The sequence below is a fragment of the Cyanistes caeruleus genome, chromosome 11, assembly GCF_971803275.1.
Source record: "Cyanistes caeruleus chromosome 11, bCyaCae1.hap1.1, whole genome shotgun sequence".
NCBI classification, from domain to species: domain Eukaryota; kingdom Metazoa; phylum Chordata; class Aves; order Passeriformes; family Paridae; genus Cyanistes; species Cyanistes caeruleus.
In genome coordinates, this window is record NC_141711.1 from 6,073,910 (window position 1) to 6,096,756 (window position 22,847).

At 46.4% G+C, this 22,847-nt stretch overlaps 1 protein-coding gene across 44 annotated transcripts in view; it reads left to right on the forward strand.

Moving 5' to 3' along the window:
* Positions 1–609: 609 nt before the first annotated feature.
* The window catches only part of MAGI1 (membrane associated guanylate kinase, WW and PDZ domain containing 1), a 323,880-nt gene continuing 301,642 nt past the window's right edge, over positions 610–22,847 (forward strand). For 40 of the 44 annotated variants that reach the window (XM_086845089.1, XM_086845044.1, XM_086845090.1 and 37 more), the window contains exon 1: positions 729–1,029. In XM_086845089.1, the coding sequence (XP_086701215.1) occupies positions 744–1,029 (286 nt within the window). In that variant the 5' untranslated portion in view covers positions 729–743. Of the gene's footprint in view, positions 1,030–22,847 lie in introns of all 44 variants that reach the window. The other 4 variants (XM_086845076.1, XM_086845046.1, XM_086845074.1 and 1 more) reach the window with 4 other exon arrangements.

The following is a 22,847-nucleotide window of genomic DNA, read 5'->3' on the forward strand; positions in this document are numbered from 1 at the left end:
TGCCATCCCCAGCCGCCTGGAGCATCTCCGGGGGCAGAGCTCGGAGTGAGGTGATTCCTGCCGGGGGGGCACGGAGCGCTCCCCTCGGGAAAGTTGTCGGGGCGGGCGGGGGCCGGGCCGTGCCGTGCCGGGGCGGGGAGCGGGTGGGGGCCGGGCCGTGCCGTGCCGGGGCGGGGAGCGGGTGGGGGCCGGGCCGTGCCGTGCCGGGGCGGGGAGCGGGCGGGGGCCGGGCCGTGCCGTGCCGGGGCGGGGAGCGGGCGGGGGCCGGGCCGTGCCGTGCCGGGGCGGGGAGCGGGGAGCGGGTGGGGGCCGGGCCGGGCCGGGCCGGGGCGGGGAGCGGGCGGGGGCCGGGCCGTGCCGTGCCGGGGCGGGCCGTGCCAGGGCGCCTGCGCCGGCGGCGCGGAGCGCGGCGGAGCGGGACGGACCGAACTGGAACAAAACAAGCGGCGCTTTGTACCGCCTGAAAGGCTCCGCGCCCCGCGCAGCGCCCGCGGAGAGGGGCGGCAACACCGCGCGGCTGCCGGATTCGCTTTTTCAGCGCTTTAAAATTATTTCTAATTTTTTTTTTTTTTTTCTTTCTTACTCAGAGGGGAGCAGGGAGGGCGCGGAGGGGCGGGCGGGAGGCGGTGCGCGCCCTCCGCGGGCGCGGAGCCGTGCGGGCGGTGATGGCCTGAGCGGGCGGCGGGTCCGCGCCCCCTGCGCACCTGCCGAGCGCTCCGCGGCGCGGAGGGACGCGCAGCGCCATGTCGCGGGTCGTGCAGAGGAAGAACCACTGGTCCAGCCGGGTGCGGCAGTGCGCGCTGAGCCGCGGGCCCGGCGGGCAGCTGGGCTTCGCCCTGCTCGGCGGCGCGGAGCACGGAGAGTTCCCGTACGCGGGTGCGGCCGAGGGGGACGGCGAGGCGGCGCTGAGCGAGGGCGAGCTGCTGCTGGAGGTGCAGGGGGTCCGCGTGTCGGGGCTGCCGCGCTACGACGTGCTGGAAGTGATCCGGAGCTGCAAGGACCCCATCGTGGTGAAAGCCGTCCGACAAGGTGCGAGGGGGGCGCGGCGGGGCCGGGGGGGACCCGCTGCCCGCGGGGGGTGCGGGGCTGGGTGGCCGCGGGCGAGTGCGGTGCCGGGGGTGGCGAGCATCGGCGCAGGGCACGGACGGGGTGCGGGTGCAGCCGCGCGTGTGCGCTCCTTGTGCGAGGGGAATGATGCGCAGGCACCTCCGGAGCCCCGCGGTCCCCTGCCCTGCGCTAAGCGCAGCGAGCAATTGCGTGAGACTTTCCCAAAAGCACCGCGGAGCCGCCAGCGCTCCCTGCGGGGAACCCGCGCTTGTCCCGGGGAGCTCCGTGACCGGCTGACCCGTGGAGAGGCCCCCTTCCTTCACTGCTGGGGAAATGGGGCAAGGATCCCCTCCTCCAGCAGCTGAGCATCCTTTGGAGCTGCTGAGTGATAAGTGGAGTCTTGTTCTGAAAGTGCAGCGTGTGTTTGCCGGCTGCCAGCGTGGGAAGAAAAAGCTTGGACCCTCCTGCATCTTCCCTCTCTGGCTGCAAGGCTGCTCAGATTTACCTTTTTCCCCCCTGGTTTGCCCTAGGTGAGGGCACATCCCCGCTGCCAGCCCTGCAGCACACAGGTGAAGGAGCAGACAGGTAGCTCTCCTGGCTGAGGAAGAGGATAGGAAGAGTCCTCCCATGCTGGATTAAAAAGATGCCACTTCTCATCTGCGTACACTGAACAGTCGCTCAACAGGTTGGCTAGCAGGCCTGGCTAATGGGCTTGTGATTTCCAGGGCAGGACTTCAGTTTAGTGCCAACAAACTGTTGGTGCTGCCGCAGCCACCGGGGCTGGTTGGATGGGCAGGAGGAGCAGGACTGCAGCTGGACAGCCAGAGGTGTGAGAGGTGGAGGAGAACCCCGAGGTCAGCTCCGAGTGCAGGAAGGAAAGGAAGTTTTCTTCGTGTTGCCCGAGAGATTCCTGTGGGGAAAATGTATTTGCCATCCAGACGTGTGCAGCCTAAAGGTGGGGGTTTCGCTCTGGCTGGTGGTGCGAGAGGTTTTTTTCCCTCTACTTCGTTCAACCCAGCTGGTAGCTGCAGACAGAATTTTTGGCCAGCTGGCAGGACTGTCACCTGAAGTCTTGTCCCTGGGCTCACTGATGAGCTGAGATGATGGGCTGCAGGCACTTGTTTCACAGCCATCCTTCAGACCTCCGGAGCCAGAGCAGATCGCAGCGATGGGTGTTGGAGAGGAGCTGAGCCCTGTGCACTCCCCCTCCGCCACCTGCCCCGGAGCTGATCCATCAGAGCACAGAGACTTGTTAGTCCCCTCCAGGACTCAGTAGCAATATTCCAGCAAACACTGTCAAACTCCCAGAAAACCCCAGTTTTCCTTAAACAAATGCCTGTTTTCTCTGCTGCGTTCACTTCACTGGGAAGTGGTGAGGGAAACTCAGCCTGCTGCTTTCCCTGCCCAAGTGGGAGGGGGAGAAAAGCATGAAGAAAAGTATGAGGAAATTAGGCAGAGGTTTTTTTTACATACTGATTGTTTTAGCAGAAGTATTAAAATACAGCTTGTGGTGTTGCAATGTGATCGGTGTTGGTGGATGAAGGAAGGTGTGTATAAAACCCTTCCCAACCAAACAATTTGTGATCAAACTTTGTTGTTTTGGAAACACGAGCTAGTATAAATAAAACATGTCCTGGGAATAAACTGCAGGTGACAGAACTTGGTGGTAAATGTTTCTCAGCTCCAGGACATGGTTAAAAGAATGGGCAGAGAGCTGAGTTTTAGTGTGTTTTTTGGGTTTACCTGGAAAGTGGGAGAAAAGGGTTCAAAACCCATCTGTAAGTCAGGGCAGGCAAAAAAACCTTGGGCTATTCCCATCTACAGCTGAGAACCAAGCCCTTGTTACTGTGCAGTTGTACTTTACTTTTCTTTCTCCATATTTTAAAAAAATACTTTATTAGCCAAGAATGTGGAATAGAAATAAATATTTGGTTTTTAAATCACTAAATATTTTTGTGGTCTGGAAAGCAGCTCCCTGTGCCTGTCAATGATAGCCTGGCATCTGCACGCTGCTCTGTGCAAAGCAGGGATCTCCCTCATGTATCAGAATCATAAGCATAGAAAAGGAGAGCATTTTAATTAAAATGCATTACTTCTGTGTTGATTAAAAATCTGATTATGGGAATGGCAACTGTCATTCAACAGGAAGCTTGTGGCAGTAGAGCAGACAGCAAAGGAGTGTGCAGATAAGATTGTAAACATGTTTTTTCCTACAATGAAAAAACTATGATTTTCCTCCTCCTCCTCCCAGTTCATATTCCCTAACTGATTTGTGCTGGAGTGCTGGGACAATATTAACCTAGAAATGTGTACATTTTATTGCCTGTCTGTTTTGTATTACATTTACAAGGCTGGAAAAACAGGAAATTTACTATAAGTCAGTCACCTGCAAGCATGAGCAGAGAAAATAACGGTTCTGGCCTTGCTCTTGGTGAAAGAGACTAGGATGTGAAATGTAGGTGGGAAAGGCTGTGCATGGGCTTTATCATTAAACCAGAGTTTGTAGACTTACAGGTTCACCTGTAATATTTTTTCTTGCTTTTATGAGTGGTAAATTCAAAAAGTAAGTTCAAAAAAGAGGAACTTCTATGAAATCTCTTAATGGGAACACAGGTATTTAATACTGGTCATAAGGGATTTCTTGGTCCTTTGCTTACACTGTGAAGAAGAGTGAAAAAGGCTAAAGAACTTTAATGGACCTTTTCCCCTTCTGCACCCTTTTTTGCTATTGCATTTGAGAATAAAACTGTGCATTATAGTTGCCTCTTTTGGGGGAGAGAGAGGAAGAATCTTTCTGCCATGTAGCTTAATAACTTTCAGAACTGTCAAATGTGTGAAAAAACCTCAGTTAACATGTAGTGCTTTTATGACTGACTGTTTCCATCTTACATCTGTGCCTAACTTCTGATGAAATTGGCAATTAACTTCTGTGGAGTTAATAAATACATTTTTATTATTACTTGGTCAGTGAGTATGGAATTAATAGATTGAATTATTGGAGCAGTGGTCACATATTCTAGTACAAAGCTGGCATTGCCTTAAGATAGTGATTTCCCAGCTGTACTGTGAATATTGTAGTTTCCTTGAATACATTTCAGATTTGTCAAAGTAAGTCACTTTGATAAATTGATAATTGATTGCATTGGATAGATAGTTATAAAATCAGGCACACCATTTCTTCTCGTGGATCTTGGTTGTCAGAGTCCAGCACAGTAGAAGAGAAATTTGTTGTGCCACCCTCCAAAAGAGAAGAATTAAGACTGTATCTATAAAAAATGGACCATGTTTTGTTTGAGGCAGGGTATTTGGGTTTTCATTCTCCCTCAGTGAGAGATGAGCACATTCAGAGAGATTTCCAGGTTTTTTTGATCCTTTGTTCAATGATCTGTGCCAAACCACACCAAGCCAGATGCTTGGTATGGGAAACTGTCAAAGTTAATACGCTTGTTAAGTTATTTTTATTTTCTTTTTGTTAGTTCTCATTTCAGTGCTTTGCCTCCCTAAAAAAGTGAAAGAATCCCAAGTTCCTAATGACCATTTGCTTTGAAAACTGGAGGTGCTGAGAGCAGTTTATACAATTAATAATTTTGATAGACTTTACAGCTGGGATGATCCCACGGTAAGGAGGAGTTAAGGGTGCTTGTGGGGCTTTTTTTTTTAGCTCTGTACAGGGTGGACAGGAGCAGGCATGATCCCAAGCAGAAACAGTCACTGTTTACCCAGTGCTATCAACTGCATTTGTTTCTTTTCAAACATTAACTTGACCCTAAGATAAATTCTGAAATACAGTGCAGTGACTCAATGCTTCAATGTCAGGCTGGCATCTGCTATACATGAGATGTTAAACTCAGTTACATTACACTAATGTGAACAAAACCAGCTTCTTTCAAAAAGTTCACGTGAGCTGGTATTTGAACCTTTTATTTTCCTGAGAGAGCTCGTGAGATAACTCCTGTTTTGTTATTTTGGGATTTTCTGTAAAACATGTAAAAAAACAAAAAGGAGAAGTTGACACATCTGTGAATTCCTGCGTGTTTGGTGGTTTAGCAAGCACAGGGAAGCAGAGTGTCACTTTGTGAGTGCTGATGCTGAACATCCCACGCTGAGTGCCTGTGCCTGGCACCCGGTGAGCGCTGGTGCCTGTGAGGAGCAGAGCTTGGGACTGATGTGCTGGGCCAGCAAAGGGAGAGGCTGTTTAGAGAGTGAGCTCTTGCTGTTCCCAGTTTACCTCTGCAGCATCATGCATCAGCTCCAAAAAGTGTTTTCCTTCTCTCTCTGCTAGCTCAGTCTCTGCACGGCGAATTCTCTCAGTCATTTTCCATCTGACCCAAATTATCTTCGGACCCAGGTGGGTTTTAAGTGGAGAGGAAGAAATCTTGCCATCTGAAAACCTGGGAGATGTTCTTGTATTCTAGATTTATAAGGCCTGTTTTCAACTCTGACAGTTGGAGTAGTAATGAATGAAATGTAAAATAAAGACAGAATCTCTTCTTCTCTCACTTGGCGCATATTTTGCTGCAAATCAGTGGTCTTCTTTCTTTAAAGAAATACTTAAAGAAGTACTGCACTTTGCAGTCATGAAATGTGTATGTTTTGTATTAAAATACTGCCTTGAGGAAGACCTTGTCTCTACTGTGCCTGAATTTACAGTGTAGAACTCGCCAGGATTTAGAATTTGATCCTGCTTGTGGCAAAGCAGTCATCCATCCTGTCCTGAGCCACAGAGGAGCACCCCAGAGATGGACAAGAGAGCCCAAGAGCCACATCGTGCCTGCTATAAAAATTTCCAGGAATTAATGTGATACTTCTAATGGCATGGAAGGGGATTATACTTTCCACAATAAAGTTAAATCTTTCCGCCCATTGAGATGGGACTCCTGGCTCCCTCATTATGGCCAGTCAGATCACAGAGCAATTAAATCACAATTATGGTCTAATTATGAGCAGTCATTCAACAGCATTGCAAAATAGGATGTTAACACCATCCTGCATGTTGTTCCATGCTTTTAAGACCGAGTTACAACTCCTGCATGAGTGAATACTTTTTTTCTTTTTTTTTTTTTCCTTTTTAACAGGTTTGAAAGCCAAACCCGCAGCAGCTCCTTGCATTCCTGGGTTTGGGATTGTCGTGTTCTGGTTCAGCTCAGGCTGTGATCATTCATGCATCTCTTCTGGCTGTTCCTGTATCTCTTGGTCTGATGCCTGAGAAACACACTTGCTCCTTTGGCAGTGTATTTGTACACAGGGAAACATTTGCCCCAGGGCAGCTGCATTAAGGTGTAAAGATATTCAGAGCAGTGCTTTTGTAGCTGTGCAGAGCTGATGATTTGAGCCCTCTCTCATTAGATTTCAGCGTGGCTCAGTTTGAAGTAATGTGGAGAAGATGCTGCTGCCTCAAGGGCTTTTTCTATGGCTTTAGCAGGGTCTGGGCTGTGGGCAAGGGCAGGATCTTTGGGTCCTCTCTTGAGGTTTTTAAAAATAATTGGCCAAGTTTTTTATTAGCATTCCTTTGCTTAACTCCAGACAGGAGCTATGCCTGCTAGTTATTTCAGGTGTTTGGTTGTTCTTTTTTTTTCTCACTTCCTCTGACTTTGACTGGAACTTGTAAATCAAGGCATTTGGTTTTGATCTTTGTGTGCTGCAAGTGACTTAAATTTCTTGGTGAAAAGCACAGAGTAGTAGTTCTGTAAGAGCAAGTGCCATGAATTTATAGAAGGACTGTGAAGAATTTGAGGCTAAATGTAAGCTGAAGGTAGGGGTCCTTGCTGTGAGCACTCAGACTTCTGCATCCTGTCTGAGCTCCTTCCAGCTCCACGTCCCAATTCCTGGAGCAGCAAAATGCAGATCCTACCCATCCATATTTCTGCAGAGTTTTTCTCTAGCTCAGCTGTGGAAAAGATTTATTTTTGCCTTTTAGAGACTGAGTATGAAGTGACCTTTTTGCACCAAGGGCGCAGGGCTGGGTCATCCCTGCAGTGATCTGTGAAGATCTTCTCCGCTCCCGTTGCCCTGTCACCGGAGGCATCTCCTGCAGGACAGGGGAAACAGCAGCAGCTTCTCAGGGCTGAGTGACAGCACTGCTGAGCCTGCAGGACCAGCTCCTGCAGAAACATCATTTTCACCACTATCATCATTTTCTCTGTCTCTCAACTCCTGATGTTTTATTTTCTCTGTCTCGTGCAGCTTGCCTGGTGTAGCTGTTGCAGTGGTTTGACAGGTCGGGGCTCAGAGCTGGCAGCCCAGAGAGATCCACGGAATCAGAGCCTTTAATCACTGCCTTTCATGGCTCAAGTTTGGGGCTTCCTGCAAGGATCTGGTGTTGGGAAACAAACTTAAGCCTAGGCTATCATCCAGACTTTATCTGCTGATCTGAGAGAGCTGTGGAAGAGGCTGCCTGCTTCCAGAGCAGTTTGGCAGCTTTTGCATTGTGCTGGTATGTTGGCAGATTGGGATATTTTTATTTTTTTTTTCCCCTTAATTGTAATTTTTTTCTTTTCCTTCTGAACCAGATAGGTGGCCCAGCATCTCTCTTGGGCCTGCAGAAGCAGCATGGCTCAGGGTAAATGGGATATTTTTGTTGAGGTCCACTCTTTGGTTTCCAAAGGTCACACACTCCATCCACCCTTCCTCTTGTGACATTTTAAATGGTTTCCAGGAGTATTCTGCATTCTGCTACAAGCTGGAATGGTGGCATCATACTCCCTGTTAGTCACCAGCCCTGGCTCTGGCATCATTTGTGCTGAACTGTTTTGTGTTAGTAATATTATTTAAACCTGCATATTCATTTATTTTTTTTCACTGTCCCTTAGAGAAACAAACCTGTTTTTTTCTTCAGGTCCTGATGTTTTGGGTTACATTTTTACACACTTGGCTTTTGGCTAAAAACGGTTCCAGTTTTTATGGTTGTGAGGGCTTTTATCGTAACTTAAAAGAAAAATAAGGTTTTAAAAAATAGTTATTGAATTTCATTAACTGTCCCTTATTAGACTAAACAATAATGCTTACTACACGGTGTGAAAATAATGCAAAGTGTCCTGTCTTCATAATGGAACAGGAAATCAAAACAAACAAAGCCTTTGGGATGACTTGCAAAGTGGAACAGATGCCCTTACAATTGCAAGGCATTTGAATAAGGAATCAGTTTTGCATGGTTTGCTAATCCTTCAGTAAAGAGTTCATTGTCTTGGATTACACATCTGTAATTTTGGAGCCCTCAAGTCAGTGTCTCAGTACAATTACAGTGGGAAGAGACTGACTTCTTTCTTCATATCCTTAATCTCTGGCTTGTTTTTTAAGAGGAAAACCTCAGCTCTGGGTTTTTCATTTAGTTATTAACAAAAAGCCTTTGAAAAAGAAGCTGCCTAAAATCCAGCCACTCCCTCAACACAAACAAAGCTGGGCAGATATTGTGTACTTTAAAAAAAAAACCCCAACTTTGATGTTCAACCTGTCTTATTCCAGTGGTACAGATCCTGCACTAAGTGGGTGTTTGACCAAACTGATGACAGACACAGATGTCTCCGAGGTTTTTTTTGATGAATAGGAGAGGAAAGTTAACTTCCCAAACAGGCTGAACTGGACAGGTGAGGACCTGGGCTGCAGAATAACTGCAAAACGACTTTTTTTAAAAATAGCAGGGAACATGCCCATCCTCCTCCTTCCCCAAAGGCGCAGCTACAGCTCCCAATTAGCAATTTAAATGGCAGGGGCACAGGTGGAGGTTCCTGGGGCTTGGAGCAATTCACTGGAGCCTTGTGGGAAGCCCGGGATGGCTGGAGCAGAGGTGGAGAGAGCAGCAGGAGACACATAAATGATACCAAAAGCTTTGGGTTGGGGAAGAGTTTCTCTGTTCACTAGTGGAGCTGTTCATACTGTCTCTAGGAACAGGCTGAGTGTTCTCTGCAGGACCAGGAGCGTGGCTCTCCCCAGCTGGTGGCAGTCCCCAGGCACAGTGTGTCCAGCACACCATCTTCTGGCCAAGAGAGCAGGAGAGGGACTGCATAGAGAGGTGTGTAGTGGGAATGACTGAGCTGTACAAGGGCAGGGTTAGGTTAGAGACAAAGAAGTTCTTCACTGAATGGGTGAGGGTGGTGAGGCACTGGCACAAGGTGCCCAGGGAAGCTGTGGCTGTCCCTGGACCCCAGGGCCAGGTTGGATGAGCAGTGGAAGGTGTCCCTGCCCATGGCAGGGGGTGTCAGAGCTGAATGATCTTTAAGGTCCCTTCCAACCAAAAGTGCTCTGTGGCTGTGATTCAGCTTTGCTGGTGAATGTGCTGCTGGATGGGGTGCCTGAAGCAGCTGGTGCTGCCCCAGGACAGTGTGTGGCTCCCCTGTGTGGCACAGGGACCATGGGGGACTGTGGCAGAGCACAGCCCAGGGGGAGCTGGGGGCATGAGAAATCTGCAGTTTGGCTGAATTTGGGGAAACTGCTGGCTCCAGGCTGAGTCTCCTCTGCACAGTGCTGCTGCCCAGGGAAAGCACCGAGGACAGGACACCTGATGGCAACCACTGGTCCAGCCCAGGCTTTGTTCTCTCCCTGTCCTGTGGGTGAAAGAGGGGTTATGATGCAAAACAAAGAATCATGTCCTTCTCTTTTCCCTGGTATGCATTTTTCCTTAAACAATGAAGCAACTAATATATAATTAGAGGAATTCAGAGGAGCAGTAACAGCCTGACTGCATGAGCAAGCCCAGGAGTTCTGCTGGCTGCTCAGCAGGGACTCTGAGGATCACAGAATCTGTTGTTTCTGAATAAAATCAGTAAGTTGTTTACTTATTGGGAGGGGATAGCTTGCTTTGTTGTTGTTAGATTGTCTTCTGCTGGTACCCCAGCAAACGCTGTGTATTTGTTTGATGTGCAAATACCAAACTTGCTTAGCAATGGTACACAGTGTTTTGTTAATTTTGTATAGTGTGTGTGCACTGTGGAGTCCTCCCTGTCACCTACCACCTGCTTTTATTAATCAAACAGTTTCCAAGTGGAGATCTGAGCCACCAATTGCTTTTATACATGTACTGTATTTTATTTTATTTTATTTCATATTTTTTTAATGAAGAGATCTGGGCATGCTGAGATTGTTCCCCTAATTTCACATGGAGCTATTCTTGTCTGGACTAAGCTACAGCCTATAAATCCCTCATGTTGCTGGAAGCTTTGTTTGCTACAGGTGGAGCAAGGCAATTAAACCCCCACTGTCTGTCTCTGGCTGTCTGTGGGAGGTGTGGAGCTGCTCTGGGCAAAATCCAGATGGGCACTGAGGATATCAGGGCTGTGCTGATCCAAGGGTTGGCTTCTCAGTGAGCTTACGTACAGGGGAAAATTTTATATCTACACACAGCCTGCACTCAGTCCTAGAGGAGGAGCTGGTGAAAATATTGCTTCACCCATCAAAATAGTTTAAATTCTTGGGTGAGACTCTGAGTATATGTGAATGGCGTGTATATATATCAATATATATATTTAACTTTTTCACTTTAGCATCCATATTGTCAAGTGCTGCTTCAGTGAAAAGTTCCAGAATGTCCTTTTCTTCACTCTTAATTTTTCCTTTTAAATGGAAACTAATTCCACCATTTCAGTAGCTCAGGTTGCAAAACAGCCAGTGCCATGGATTTCACCACAAGTGCTAAAATTTGTTGTTGGCACAGCTATTTGGAAGCTGAAAAGGAAGAGTGTGAAACCACCACCATTATGGCTGAGAACAGTTCCCGTGCCCATTACCTCATCACCAGATGCAGGGGCAGCCTCTGATCCTGTAAAAACATTGAAAATCACTATTGTGGTGTTGCTGTGGTGAAACTGTTCCGGTGATACTTGTGCTGTAAATCATCTGCAGGAACACTTTGGTTTTGAACGATGGTTTGCTCATGAGACCTCAGTGGCTTTCAGGTTTTGTGATGAAGCTGCTGAAGAAGATCCACATTCCCTTTTCCTGGCAAATGCTGGGGGCAGCTGCTATCTAGAGCTTTGTCTGGCCCCTGTGAGTCATTTTGAGCGTGCAGGAGGGAAATCCAGAGTGCACCTATGAACTTTATCTGGAAAGGTGCCCAGTTTCGTCGTGCACAGAGGTCCCTGGCACGTTAAAGGCCATAAAATGGCATTTAGCTCCCTCATTCCAGGGGCAGGTGGCAGTTACACTTTAACACAAGGTCACTCCTTTATGAGGATGGGAAATGTGCAGAACACCTGGGGGTGTGATGTCAGTCTGTCAGGAACGGGAAGTTTGGGGCACTCTTGTGCCAGGCAGTGCTTGGACCGAGAGTGAGGGCTATGAAGAGCTCAGGTGATGGGTGGAGGGAAGAAAGCCAAGCACAAAAGGCTGTTTGGCTCAACTGGGATGTTTGTGACAAGGGCATGGACCCACAAATCTCAGCTCCCTCTTGCTGAGCTGTGGGGCTCTGCTGCTTCCCAGATCCTCATTAAAACAAGGGAGAAGGGTGAATTTCTCAGCTGGAGCAGCTCCCTTGTTGTATTGCCAGGATGTCCTGCTCAGGTAGAGCTTTGCCACAACAGTGTTTCCATAAAATGCCCTATAGTTTGTTTGTATAGTTTTTTATTATTTTTTTTAATTTGTGCTTATAAAACATGTCAAAGGCTGAACTTTTTTATCTGCAAAAAAGATGGCTCAGGGACTAGCCAAAGCAACTTCTCCATTTATTTTTGTTTTCTGTTGCCAATTTTCCAGTTGTATTAGTTGGTGCTAGAAATACCCACGTATCAGTTTTTCCAAGAGCTAAATACAAAGAGGTTTTTTTACACCGTTCTGAGCTGGGATAAGATATCTTGGTCATATTGCAGACTGGTAAATTTGAATGTGCTGAAGTTGTTACACATGAGAAAAGCCCCAGTAAAAATGAGAGTGCTTAAATTTAAGCATGTGCTAACGTAACACATTGCAGAGGGCTTTTTGTATCTTGTCTGTAAAAGATGCTATAATCAGCACTGAGGCTTGCCTAAACCAGTGTGGAAATTGCTGTTTGCCTAAAAAGCTGGGCAAGTTGTCACAATCCCAACATTAAAAGGCTGCAGTGGATTAGCCAGAACCTATTTCCAATTGATTTAGTGTAGCTGGTGTGCAACAGCCTGGTCAGCTGTGTCCTGCCAGGGACTGTGGTGCTTTGAGCTGCTCTGAGTCCCCAGACCAAGGGGGTGAGTTGGCACTGCATCTTGCTGTGATGGTTCTGCCTGCTGTCCCCCCGAGGATGCTGAGGAAACAAGGGAGCCCTGGCTCCTCACAGTTAGTTTTTATTTACTGTATTCTGCTCTCGCTCGGGGCAGCGGCTGCCGGAGCGGCGCTGCCCGGATGGGATCTCGCCCCTGGCAGGGAGTACAAGCATTTTTCCACAGTGCTGTTGAGTTGGCAGGGAAGGTTCCATCAGCTGCCTGGCTGGAGCCTGGCTCAGGATGTGCTGGATCCTGTAATTTGTTGGTGGGTTTCTGACAAAAGAGTGTTTCTGCTGCCTGCAGCACCTCCTGCCCTCCAGGCCCTGGGTATATGCTCAACAGGAGGGTTCAAAACTTTTCTTCAAAAAAGTTGGGGACTTTTTTAGCAGTCTTACAGACTTAATTAAAACTGGTGTTCATCTTCTTCTGTATTAGTTGCAGGTGGAGGTAGATTTTACAAATAATAGCTGACTTTTGATGCTGTTCTGCTCTGGCTACTTTTTATAAACCTCAAGCATCCTCCAGCAACCTGTGGGCTTTCTCAAGCAGAGCTTGCTCCTCTCTGAGCTCTGGCTGAGAGGAAAGGCTTCCCATTAGCAGCACAAACTGATAAACAGATCTTCATCAAGGCCTCCAGAGGACAGACCTTGCAAGTGCTGGGACAGAGCAGCAGCAGTGCTGAGTGCTGATAGCTGTCTGAACTGGGGGCAGAAACACTGGTGAATATTTATTGTGTACTTACTTCTCCTCAGAGTCCCTGGTGTAGAAGAGGCTCCAGCATTGTGATCCACTGCAGTGGGTCATGTGCAGAGGACTTCTTGCCCTAAAGACATTGTTTCTAGCTCAGGTTTAGCTAAAAGGTATTCTCAGCCTCAGTTCTCCTTCATGTGGTGTTGCACATTGATGCCTTGTTATACCCAGGTGAGCTTTAAGTTGTAACATTTACAGGAAATGTGGCTGAAGCTTCCCCCTCTTGGAGGTAAAGAAGCAATATTTGCATTTCTTAGCACTGGCTCACATAGCTGCCTTGGAATCAAGTTGGAAAAAATGACAGAATGGCAAATGCATTGTTTTCCCCTTCTCTCAGCTCTGCATTTCCTCTGCACTGGTCAAATCAAACAGCAGTGACATTTCAACATCTTCCTGAATGGCAAAATTAGAAATACTCCTTTTCTAAGGAGTCTGTGAGAGGTACAAACATTGCATGCAGCCCTTCCAGTGGGAAGTTGTTTAACTTGTCGAAATCTCTCTTTTGCTGCAGAACCTCTATTGAAAATGACAAATTGCTTAAAGCGGTTTCCATGTTAGACTTTAAAAAATTCAGTTTCTTTCCACCCAGAACACGTGGAAGGCATTTGTGCACTTGCCTGACTGTTTCTCTGTCCTAAGGCTCACACTCAGTGGCTTTGGACTTCATGTAATTTTCACATGCAGCTGCTCGGGTTTGTTTTCCTCAGATTTCTATGGAATGGGGTTTTCTCCTGCCCTAGTTTAGCTGTGAAAACTCAAATATCTGCCTGGTTCAGACTTTGGGGACCATGGAGTGAGCAGAGGAGAGACACTCCAAAGTCTGTGCATTTTAGAATTATAAAATCCATAATTTAAGCTGGAGAGTGTGGATCCACAGCCAAGTTGTTGTAATGTCCTTTAAAAGCGTTGAGCGGTGTTAATGTATCACAAAATGACAAAGCATCTTTTGCTTAAACGTTTTCATCTACTTCGCTCTAGCAAAGGACACACGTGGCAGGTACCAGACACCGAGGCAGGCAGTTGGCTGTAACTGCTGTAAAAATAAAAATTGCTCAGTTGAAAAGGTTTTTTTCTTTCTCTCTCTATTTTTATTTTTTTTATGAAATATTTCACATTGTCACTGTGCTCAGGTGGCCCTGCACAGAGCAGCACTATGTGTAGTGTGTATCCCATGAGGATGCATTGCCAGGCCTTGTATTTGGGCTTGTGAGAGGAGAGAGGTTGAAGAACCCTGACCTAGAACCCTGACCTAGAACCATAATCTAGAACCCTGACCTAGAACCGCAATCTAGAACCTGACCTAGAACCCTGACCTAGAACCATAATCTAGAACCCTGACCTAGAACCGTAATCTAGAACCCTGACCTAGAACCGTAACCTAGAACCCTGACCTAGAACCGTAACCTAGAACCCTGACCTAGAACCGTAATCTAGAACCATGACCTAGAACCCTGACCTAGAACCCTGACCTAGAACCGTAACCTAGAACCCTGACCTAGAACCATAATCTAGAACACTGACCTAGAACCGTAACCTAGAACCCTGACCTAGAACCGTAATCTAGAACCCTGACCTAGAACCCTGACCTAGAACCGTAATCTAGAACCCTGACCTAGAACCCTGACCTAGAACCATAACCTAGAACCCTGACCTAGAACCGTAATCTAGAACCCTGACCTAGAACCGTAATCTAGAACCATGACCTAGAACCCTGACCTAGAACAATAATCTAGAACCCTGACCTAGAACCGTAATCTAGAACCGTAATCTAGAACCCTGACCTAGAACCGTAATCTAGAACCCTGACCTAGAACCGTAACCTAGAACCCTGACCTGTGTCTCCTTAGCAATGCTCAATAAATAGCAGGCTCCAGAAATAAAATGGAAATTGTATTTCTGGGACCTTAATGGGCTGAAGTGAGGGTTTCTGTGCTGTTCATTTTGCCTGGGCTGAGGTGCACCAGTGCATTGATTTGCAGAGTTGGTTTTTGGTGGCTCTGATGCAGTTCCTATGGATGGAGGCTGGTCCTTCCCCAGGGCCACAAGCAGAAGGTGGTGTGTGTCCCCTCGTGTGCTCTTGGCTGAAGGGCAGGCTCACAAACTCTCCCCTGTCTGACTGGGAAGGTGCTTTGCCCCAGTGGCATCGGATGGAGAGAAGTCGGCGTTGCCCCACTGCTGTGCTCGAGACAGCCCTGTTGCTCAAGAGGGATGATTACCGAGTTAGACAGCAGTCAGGAGGGGATCTGAGGACAATCCAGATGCTTTTTCTATAACTCCCAGGCATGTCACATCCTGGCATTTCTATTTTTACCCACTTTTCCTCTAATACTTTCTTTTATCTGTTAGGATTCCTTCAGTTTTGGCGGGTTTGGGCTGATGTGATATTTTAACTTTCTTTTTGTAGCTACACCTTTACCTGCAATTTAACATTTTGCTACAGTGTTGTTTTTTTCTCCATAGTGGTAGTTAATAAAGTAACAGTTACAAATTTTCTGGGTTCTGTTTTTGGTTTTCTTTTTTTTAGTGAATGGTTTTGGAAATTATGGTTTTTTTGGATGCTGTTTGGTTTGGTGTAGGATCTGTCACAGCAGACTCAGGTGAGCTGTCCTCTCAGCTGCTTTCCTGATGTTCTTGATATATGAAATACTGAATATGAATATGGAATACTGATTGATACAATATGTTCTAGAAGATAGCTTTAGAAACAGGCACCTGCTGGGAAGAATAACCCATTCCTGGTGAAATGTCCTGGTCTCTTGTAGGCAGAGGGCAGTTTATGCCTGGAAGCTGGAGGCTTTATGTACCTTGTTTATAGTCTTTGTTGCCTTTTGTGGAATATCAGATGCTGCCTTCGGCTCTTCTTGTTATGTGAAGAAATGTCTGATCCATTTCTGAACCCTGCAGAGCTCCCTGATACCAGGCATAAAATATTTTTTTAATGGGCATTAAGCCTGCCTTGCTGGTTGTGGTGTCTCTGGCTAATAAAACCACTGCACCCCAAATACCCTGCAGATAGAGAGATCTGTTTCAGAACCAGCTTTTTTAGTTATGTAACAATGTGAGAGTGTTAATCCCTTTCCTCTTTCTGTGTGTCCAGCAGCCAGCATCATCACCAGCAGGACTGGGCTGCTGCTGTTCCCACAGTTTCATACCCGTGGTTGATAATTAACCCATTTCTTTAATAATGGTGCCGTGTTTGCCCTGACCTTTTTTCTTTCCCGCTCTCCAATTGCAATCCAGATTAAATTCAGCTTCTTCCCAGCAAAACACTGAAGTTAATGTTCCACCAGAGGTGTGCTGATAAACCCCTTCACTACCTGGAAAAAAATTAGCTCAGCGTGCTTGATTTAGTATCTCAGGTCAAGAGAATGCACCAAGTTATAGGAGAAACAGCTCACAGGTTCAGTCCTGACCAGCAGTGTTTGTCATAATTGACATTCCAGCAAGTTTTTCTCCGTGAGGGGGTGTTTGATTTTTAGAGAATACAGACCCACCTTCTGTGTGAACTTGCACAAGCCAAGAGAGGGGACAGGCTCTGTCTCAGCCTCGGTGTCTCGCTGTGTTCCCTGTCCCTGGCAGGCTGGTGGCTTTCAGAGGGTTCCTGGCTGGGGACGTGGTCCTGGGCAGCTGCTGGAGGTTGGCAAGGTCAGGTGTGAAGGCAGCAGGGGCAGTGGTGCTGCTGCAGCCCACTTCTGGAGCAGGAGGATGGAGCAGGGCTCGTCCCCCTGCCAGCAGGCAAACGCTTCCAGGCTTGGGTGCATTCCTAGGTGTGGTCATGGCCAATCACACAGCATTAAAATTAATGAACCCTCATGCAATTTTAACTAGAATGAAAACTGTTGCAAAACTTAGGTACTGGATAACACCAAAGCCTGTTTTACTGGGAAGAGATGGGTGTTTGTGAAGCCACTGGGGCTTAGCTCCTGCTCTGCTCCCTTTTCAAAGATGACATGTTTTGATTTATCTGCCTTTCCCAGAACCTTCTTTCAGCCTTAGAAAAGCAATGCTTATCATCACTGTTGTCAGGAGCCTGTGCAGCAGCTTGAATTACTGCCTTTCCCTTTCTAGTGCCATGTAAGCCAGCATAAATCTGTACATTACACCAATTTACATTTGGTGGGATTTGTCCTGACATGTCCAAAGCTTCTGACTCTTGATTCGTTGTATGAGCAACTCCTTTAATATGGAGCCCTGGGGACAAGACCCAATTTAAAATAAAGTTGTGCAGGTAAAAGCAGAAAGGCATGGACTGTACGCCTGTGGTCTGCAGCTGAGCTAAATGAGGAATTTAAATTCTGCTCTGCATTTCATCTTGAGTGCTGCACTCCTGAAGGCAGTGCCAGCTTCTGGCCTCAGCCTTGCCTTGGCCAAGACAGAAGCTGTTGGGTGTGAGCACTCGGGATCCCACAGCAAGAAGAGGCTGATAACAGCAATTCCTCAGCTGCTTGCAGGATGAATCTATGTTCTCTTCTCGTATGTACTCCTTTTGTTTAGGTTAGCCTCGCTTTTTGAGTTAAAATATGTATGCACAAATCACTTCAAGCTCTTGTTGATGTGGGTTTTGGGTTGTGTTACTACTTTTCATATATTTTTTACCCTGCCTAATGTGCATTTGTCTGTTTGAGAACAAGGTTTAAGTAAAGTGTAAACTATAAAACTTCCATTAACTCCATCAAGGGGATAGGATAGCAATGAGCCCCAGATACCTCTGTGAAATACCTCGGCCTGAAAGTTTACTACATTGAGATTGAAAGCTTTTTGCCCCTGATGAAAGGAAAGCTTTGCTGTAAAACCCTGTTCCTTACTCATCTGGCTATTCTGTAGTTAGATGCAAACTAACTTGCTGTGTGCTTTGAAAATCTCTAAGGGAGAAGTTGGACATGTGTGAATAGCTGAGTGATGTATTAAATAAATGAGGCAAGGAAATGTGCCATCATCACTTTGATAGAGACTTCTGTCACTTGGGACTGATTTTTTCAAAGGATCTAATTTCTAATTCTAATTATGAGATTTTTAAATATGTACTGAGCCTTTTAAAATCAGTATCTCTAAAGGGCCAGATTTTAAGTGACACCTAAAATATCCAGGTTTCTTTTGGAGGATGTTATGTATATATGCACATAGTAGAAATTCATGTCTATAGAGTCTACAGCTAGAAACTATTGGGGAAAAAATCTTAGCCTATTGCCAGCTCTGGGCTAACACTGTTTTTCTTAGATACTTTTATAATTCTTTTTATGGGTACTTCTTGCTTCTGTGACACACCACGTTGCAGACAAGGGCAAAAGTTTAGCAATCTGCTGTGCAGAAGGGCTGATTTCATTGCCAGCTGCTGATTCTGGCTGTGCAGCTCTTGTACCAGCCAATTAAACCACACTCATTACAGCCTTTGTGGTTTGGAAGTGAAGTGTTCCTGCCTTTAACTCGTAGTTTTACAGGATGTTGGTTTAGGCTGGAGGTTTGCAAAGCTTGAAATCTTATATTTTCCTCTGCTGCGTGCTCCAGGGGTAGGGGAGGTGAAGAAGGAGAGCTCCATGGACAGTGAAGTGGGAAGGTGAGCCTTTGTCTTTGAACCTGCAGGCAACTCCTAAAATTTTCCTGAAATACCACAGTATCTGGCATGCCAGGCTGCTACAGACAGGAATGGTCTCAGCTGCAGTGTTGGTCTTGGGAAAAAAGTGTCCAGTGCAGTAGGAAGTGCCGAGCATCCCTTCAGAAGCACGTTCCTTCAGCTCCCCAGGCACAGATTTTTGCCTGCCACCCTCGTGGGGAAATCCTGCCATGCTTGCAGGCCAGTCTGGGAAAGCTGCTGGGCAAAGATGGGGAGGAGGCAGAGATGGGAGGAGAATGTCACCCTCTGAGCTGTGACTGGTGACTGCGCTATTTTAAAGTCAAGCTTAATTTTTAGCTCTCCATAAACAAATCTCCGTGCCAGCTTCTTGTGTAGCTCTGAAATCACTTGTGTCTGCTGCTCTGTGTCCTCGGTGGGTGCCAGAGGGAGAAGAGCTGATCCCTCCTTCCCCAGATGCCTCTTGGCACTCAGGACCTTTGAAGAGGTTTTGCAGAGGGGTGAACCCTTCAGCTCTTGTGAATGTTGCATGACAGCTTCTTTATTTGGGGTAATGGACCTCATGGATTGGGTAGGGTGCAGGTTGCTGTGGGAGCTGGTGTCCTTCACCAAATATCCAAGGGACTGTCTTTACCCCCAGTACTTTCATATTTGACCTAGAAATGCAGTGTTTTCCTTGGGAACACCACGTGCAGCGTGGGCAGGGAAGCAGCAGGGATCCTGTCCCTCAAGAGGGTCAGTGATGTTTGGTTTCCTTGCGACATTATTGCCCTGTTGATTTTAACTTGGAAACTTCAGTGAAAACCACACACGCTGCTGTGAAAATTCATACTTAGTAACAAGTAAACAAGTGATCCAGCAGTCTGAGTCAGGAAATTCCCTCCAGACCTTGTGGGGAGGAGGAGCTTTGCATTTTTCTTGTCCCTCGTTTATTTTTAGTCTCGCCTCTAACACTGCTGATAGTGCCATTACAGCCCTGCAGATTAAAGCCCCAGCATGGGGTGGAGTTGAAAGAACGATGCTGCAAAGCAGTCAAAACCTCCAGGATTTTCCAGCAGCGTCATGCTACAGGCAATTAATTTAGTCTATTATTTGCCTGCCTGGGCACAGCTCAGTGCCACAGTTCTGTGAAAGTCTTTGATTTCCTTGTGCACCTCTTGTCAGAGGCCATGTCTTCAGTGACTCTGTCCTTGTGACTTGAAAGTGCCATGTTTCTGAGGCTAATATTTTGAGTGTAACAGCTGTCTTTTTAGGCCTCTTTCTCCCTCAAATATATTTTGCCCTTGCTCTGAGTGTGTGTTGTGTTTTAGAGTGGAAAGACGAGAGTTTAAGTCCTGTGCAGCTCCCATCACTGATAACCTTGGTCTGAAGCTGTGGGAAACCCTCACAGGGTTTTGGGTGTCTTGGAGGAGACATTCTTGCAGCAGCACCCATCTGCAAGACCAGATGATTTACCCAAGAGCTCTTGGCATTTTAGGGAGGCCCTTCTTTTTTTTTGCCATGTCTGACTGTTAGTCTGAGTCAACAAAAGGGTATTTAAGTCAAGTAATGGTTGTTGGGTTTTCTGAGTCTTCGTTTGCTGACCCGTTAGTCAAAGCCCTCAGCCATGGCAGAGGATGTTATTCAGGACTGCCCAGAGCTTGGAAAGTCATAGAAATAGCAGTTTCTGTGAAGAGCTGGTTGTGTTGCATACATTTCATAGGAAATAGTTTTAGTCAAAGTAGGAATCTAAGGTCCTTTATCCTCTGCAGTAGAATCCACACCTGGTCTGCGATGGTGATGGAGCAGACACGGTGCTCACAGTGCAGCTGGGCAAGTGTCACTGTGATCTGGGCAGGACAAGGCTCAGGGAGCAGACAGCAACCCTGACAGTGCAGGACCCAGAAACAGCTTCCAAAGCTGGTGTGCCTGGGCTTGGAGAGTTCTGATCACCGAGCCAGCCTGGCTGTCTGCTGCCCTGGGCTGAGCCCTGCCCTCTGGGGAACCTGACGGACACTGCTCAGCCCTCTCCAGCACCTGGGTATACCTTGAGGCATATCCTCAAATAGTTCCTGAGGAGCTTGATTCTGGAATGAGGGGCCTGGCTGTGCTCAGCTGCAGTCCTGCTGCTGCCTTGGGTTTGGCCAAAATGTCACAAATCTGCTGGATTGTGGAGGAGGAGGCTGGTCTGTCACGGGGAACCTGAGGAACGTGTTTGGAGACAAGACCAGCTGCTTCGCTGTTTGGGGTTTTTGTTGTAGACTTCTGCCAAGCATCTGCAGGCTCTGATCAGCCTCTCTGTACCTGAGCAGCTTTAACAAAACCATTTTGTTTTCAGTTGAACTGGCTGTTGGGTTTGCTTTATTTTTAAACAAAGCAAGATCTCCAGGGGCTGGTGCCTGTTGAAGTCTCTCTGTGATAACATAGAAAGGTTCTCAGTTAAAATGCAGCTGAAAAATAATTTAAAAATACAACAGTGCGTGCAGGGATGGTTACAGAAACCGAGGAGATCTGTTTCTTTACTCGGGAATCTTGGATTAAAGTCTGTTGTTACATGAAAATCCAAACTTTTATTCAGTCTCCATTATTCATGCAGTGAATACCTCTTTGGGCTCCCCATAAAGATGTCCTTTTCTAGGCTTACAATGAGTAGACAAACATTATGTGTTTATACCAAATGCTGGAGGATTTATGAGTTACTAGTATGTGGTTTGAAGTAACAATACACACAATGTATTGTATATTTTTGTATTTGGCCTATGTTTAATATAAGATTAAATGCACGGGCTTTAAAAAAAAGGTCTTTCCAATGCTGAAAGCAAAAAGCATGATCTGTAGTGAGGCTTTACAGTATACAGATTTTTTAAGGGCATTTTTAAATTTCTTTAATATATTTTCCATGCAGAAGTATGTATTTTGCACTTCAAGTGAGGTTCTGTTGGTTGCACTTAGCAGCAAACAGCTGGGGATTCTAGTGCCTTAACCACACAGCAGCTGCTAATTAAAAATATATAATTCTACCCTGATTAGCTTATAATTATAATAATCCCCTTAAATTTGATTATTACCACAGTGGGATAACCTCAGCCACCCTGTTTCATTGTGGGGCCTGTGAGTAAGAAAACTAGTCATTAAGAGCTGATATCTGGCTCCTGAAGGATTTCTTCCCAGAGAGGAGCACAGGGGAATAAAGGCACCCCATTCCTGTGTGGCTTTGAGCATGCCTGGTTGGAGTTTGGATTTTTTTGTTCATGTGCAATAGGCAAGCAGTTCACTTAGTTCGTGGCAGTAGTGAATTTTCTTCAATGCTACTTTGGCTCTGATAAATTTATTCAGTTTAGTCTTGTCTTCTGATCTGAATTCTCTCTTTTTTTCTTTTTTTCTTAATTTTTTTTTTTAAACCACCTGGTCAACTTTGCAAAACAAGAAAGCTTTATAAAACATAAAAGTCATGCTTTCAGCCCTAGGATTGCTTTGCTTTCATCTTGTGCCCATCTGCTTATCCTTCACCAGTTTTTTCTGAAAATATTTTGTAACTCTTGATAGCAGGGAATGTCCTCCTTCTTTCCTCTGCAGCACCTGGGTGACATTGTAGGGCAGAGCAGTAATAAATAACTGCTGCTGGAGAGCAGTTTGGAAACCCTGAGTTCTGGGCAGGCTTTTCCCCTCTTGCTGCAGTCCTGAGACATGAAAAGAGGCCGTGTCAGAGAGATGCCCTAATCCAAAAGTGTCAGAGTCACTTAGAGTTCACCTCTGACTTCGGTATCTGGTATTAATGGAAGAGCTGAAAGGCCAGTTTTAATATACACAGGAGATAACAGAACCTGTCATTAAAAAAAAAAAAAGAAATAACATCTCCCAGAGCACACAGAAGGGACTGCATCTGTGTTCATTAGGAAAGGGCTTGGCCAGGGGAAGGCTGGTGCTTGTCCCAAAGGTTTGGGCAGCAGAGGTGTGCTGGCCAGTGCCAGCTGAGCTTCTCCCAAGATCTCTTTGTTGGTGGGACAGCTTTTTTTTTAAGCCAATTATGATTTATTCTATATCTCGAATAACAGAACCTGGATGTCTTACTGTGTACTTGAGAGATCAGGGCAAGCCTTGGTGTCTCATGCCAGAGATAAAGGAAAGAGTTTTATTTTTTTCCTTAACATCATTCTGTTTATTCCCCTTAGCTTTTTTAATTGCTTGCTTGGTTGCTTGTGGTGTTTTGGATTTCTATACATTTATTTACTGAGATTGACACAAGCATTTTAGTGCATATTTTAAAAAAGCCTGTAATTTATGTTAAGATTTCGATGCCCAGATGTTCCCTTGCAGTTTCATTCCACCACACATGGACA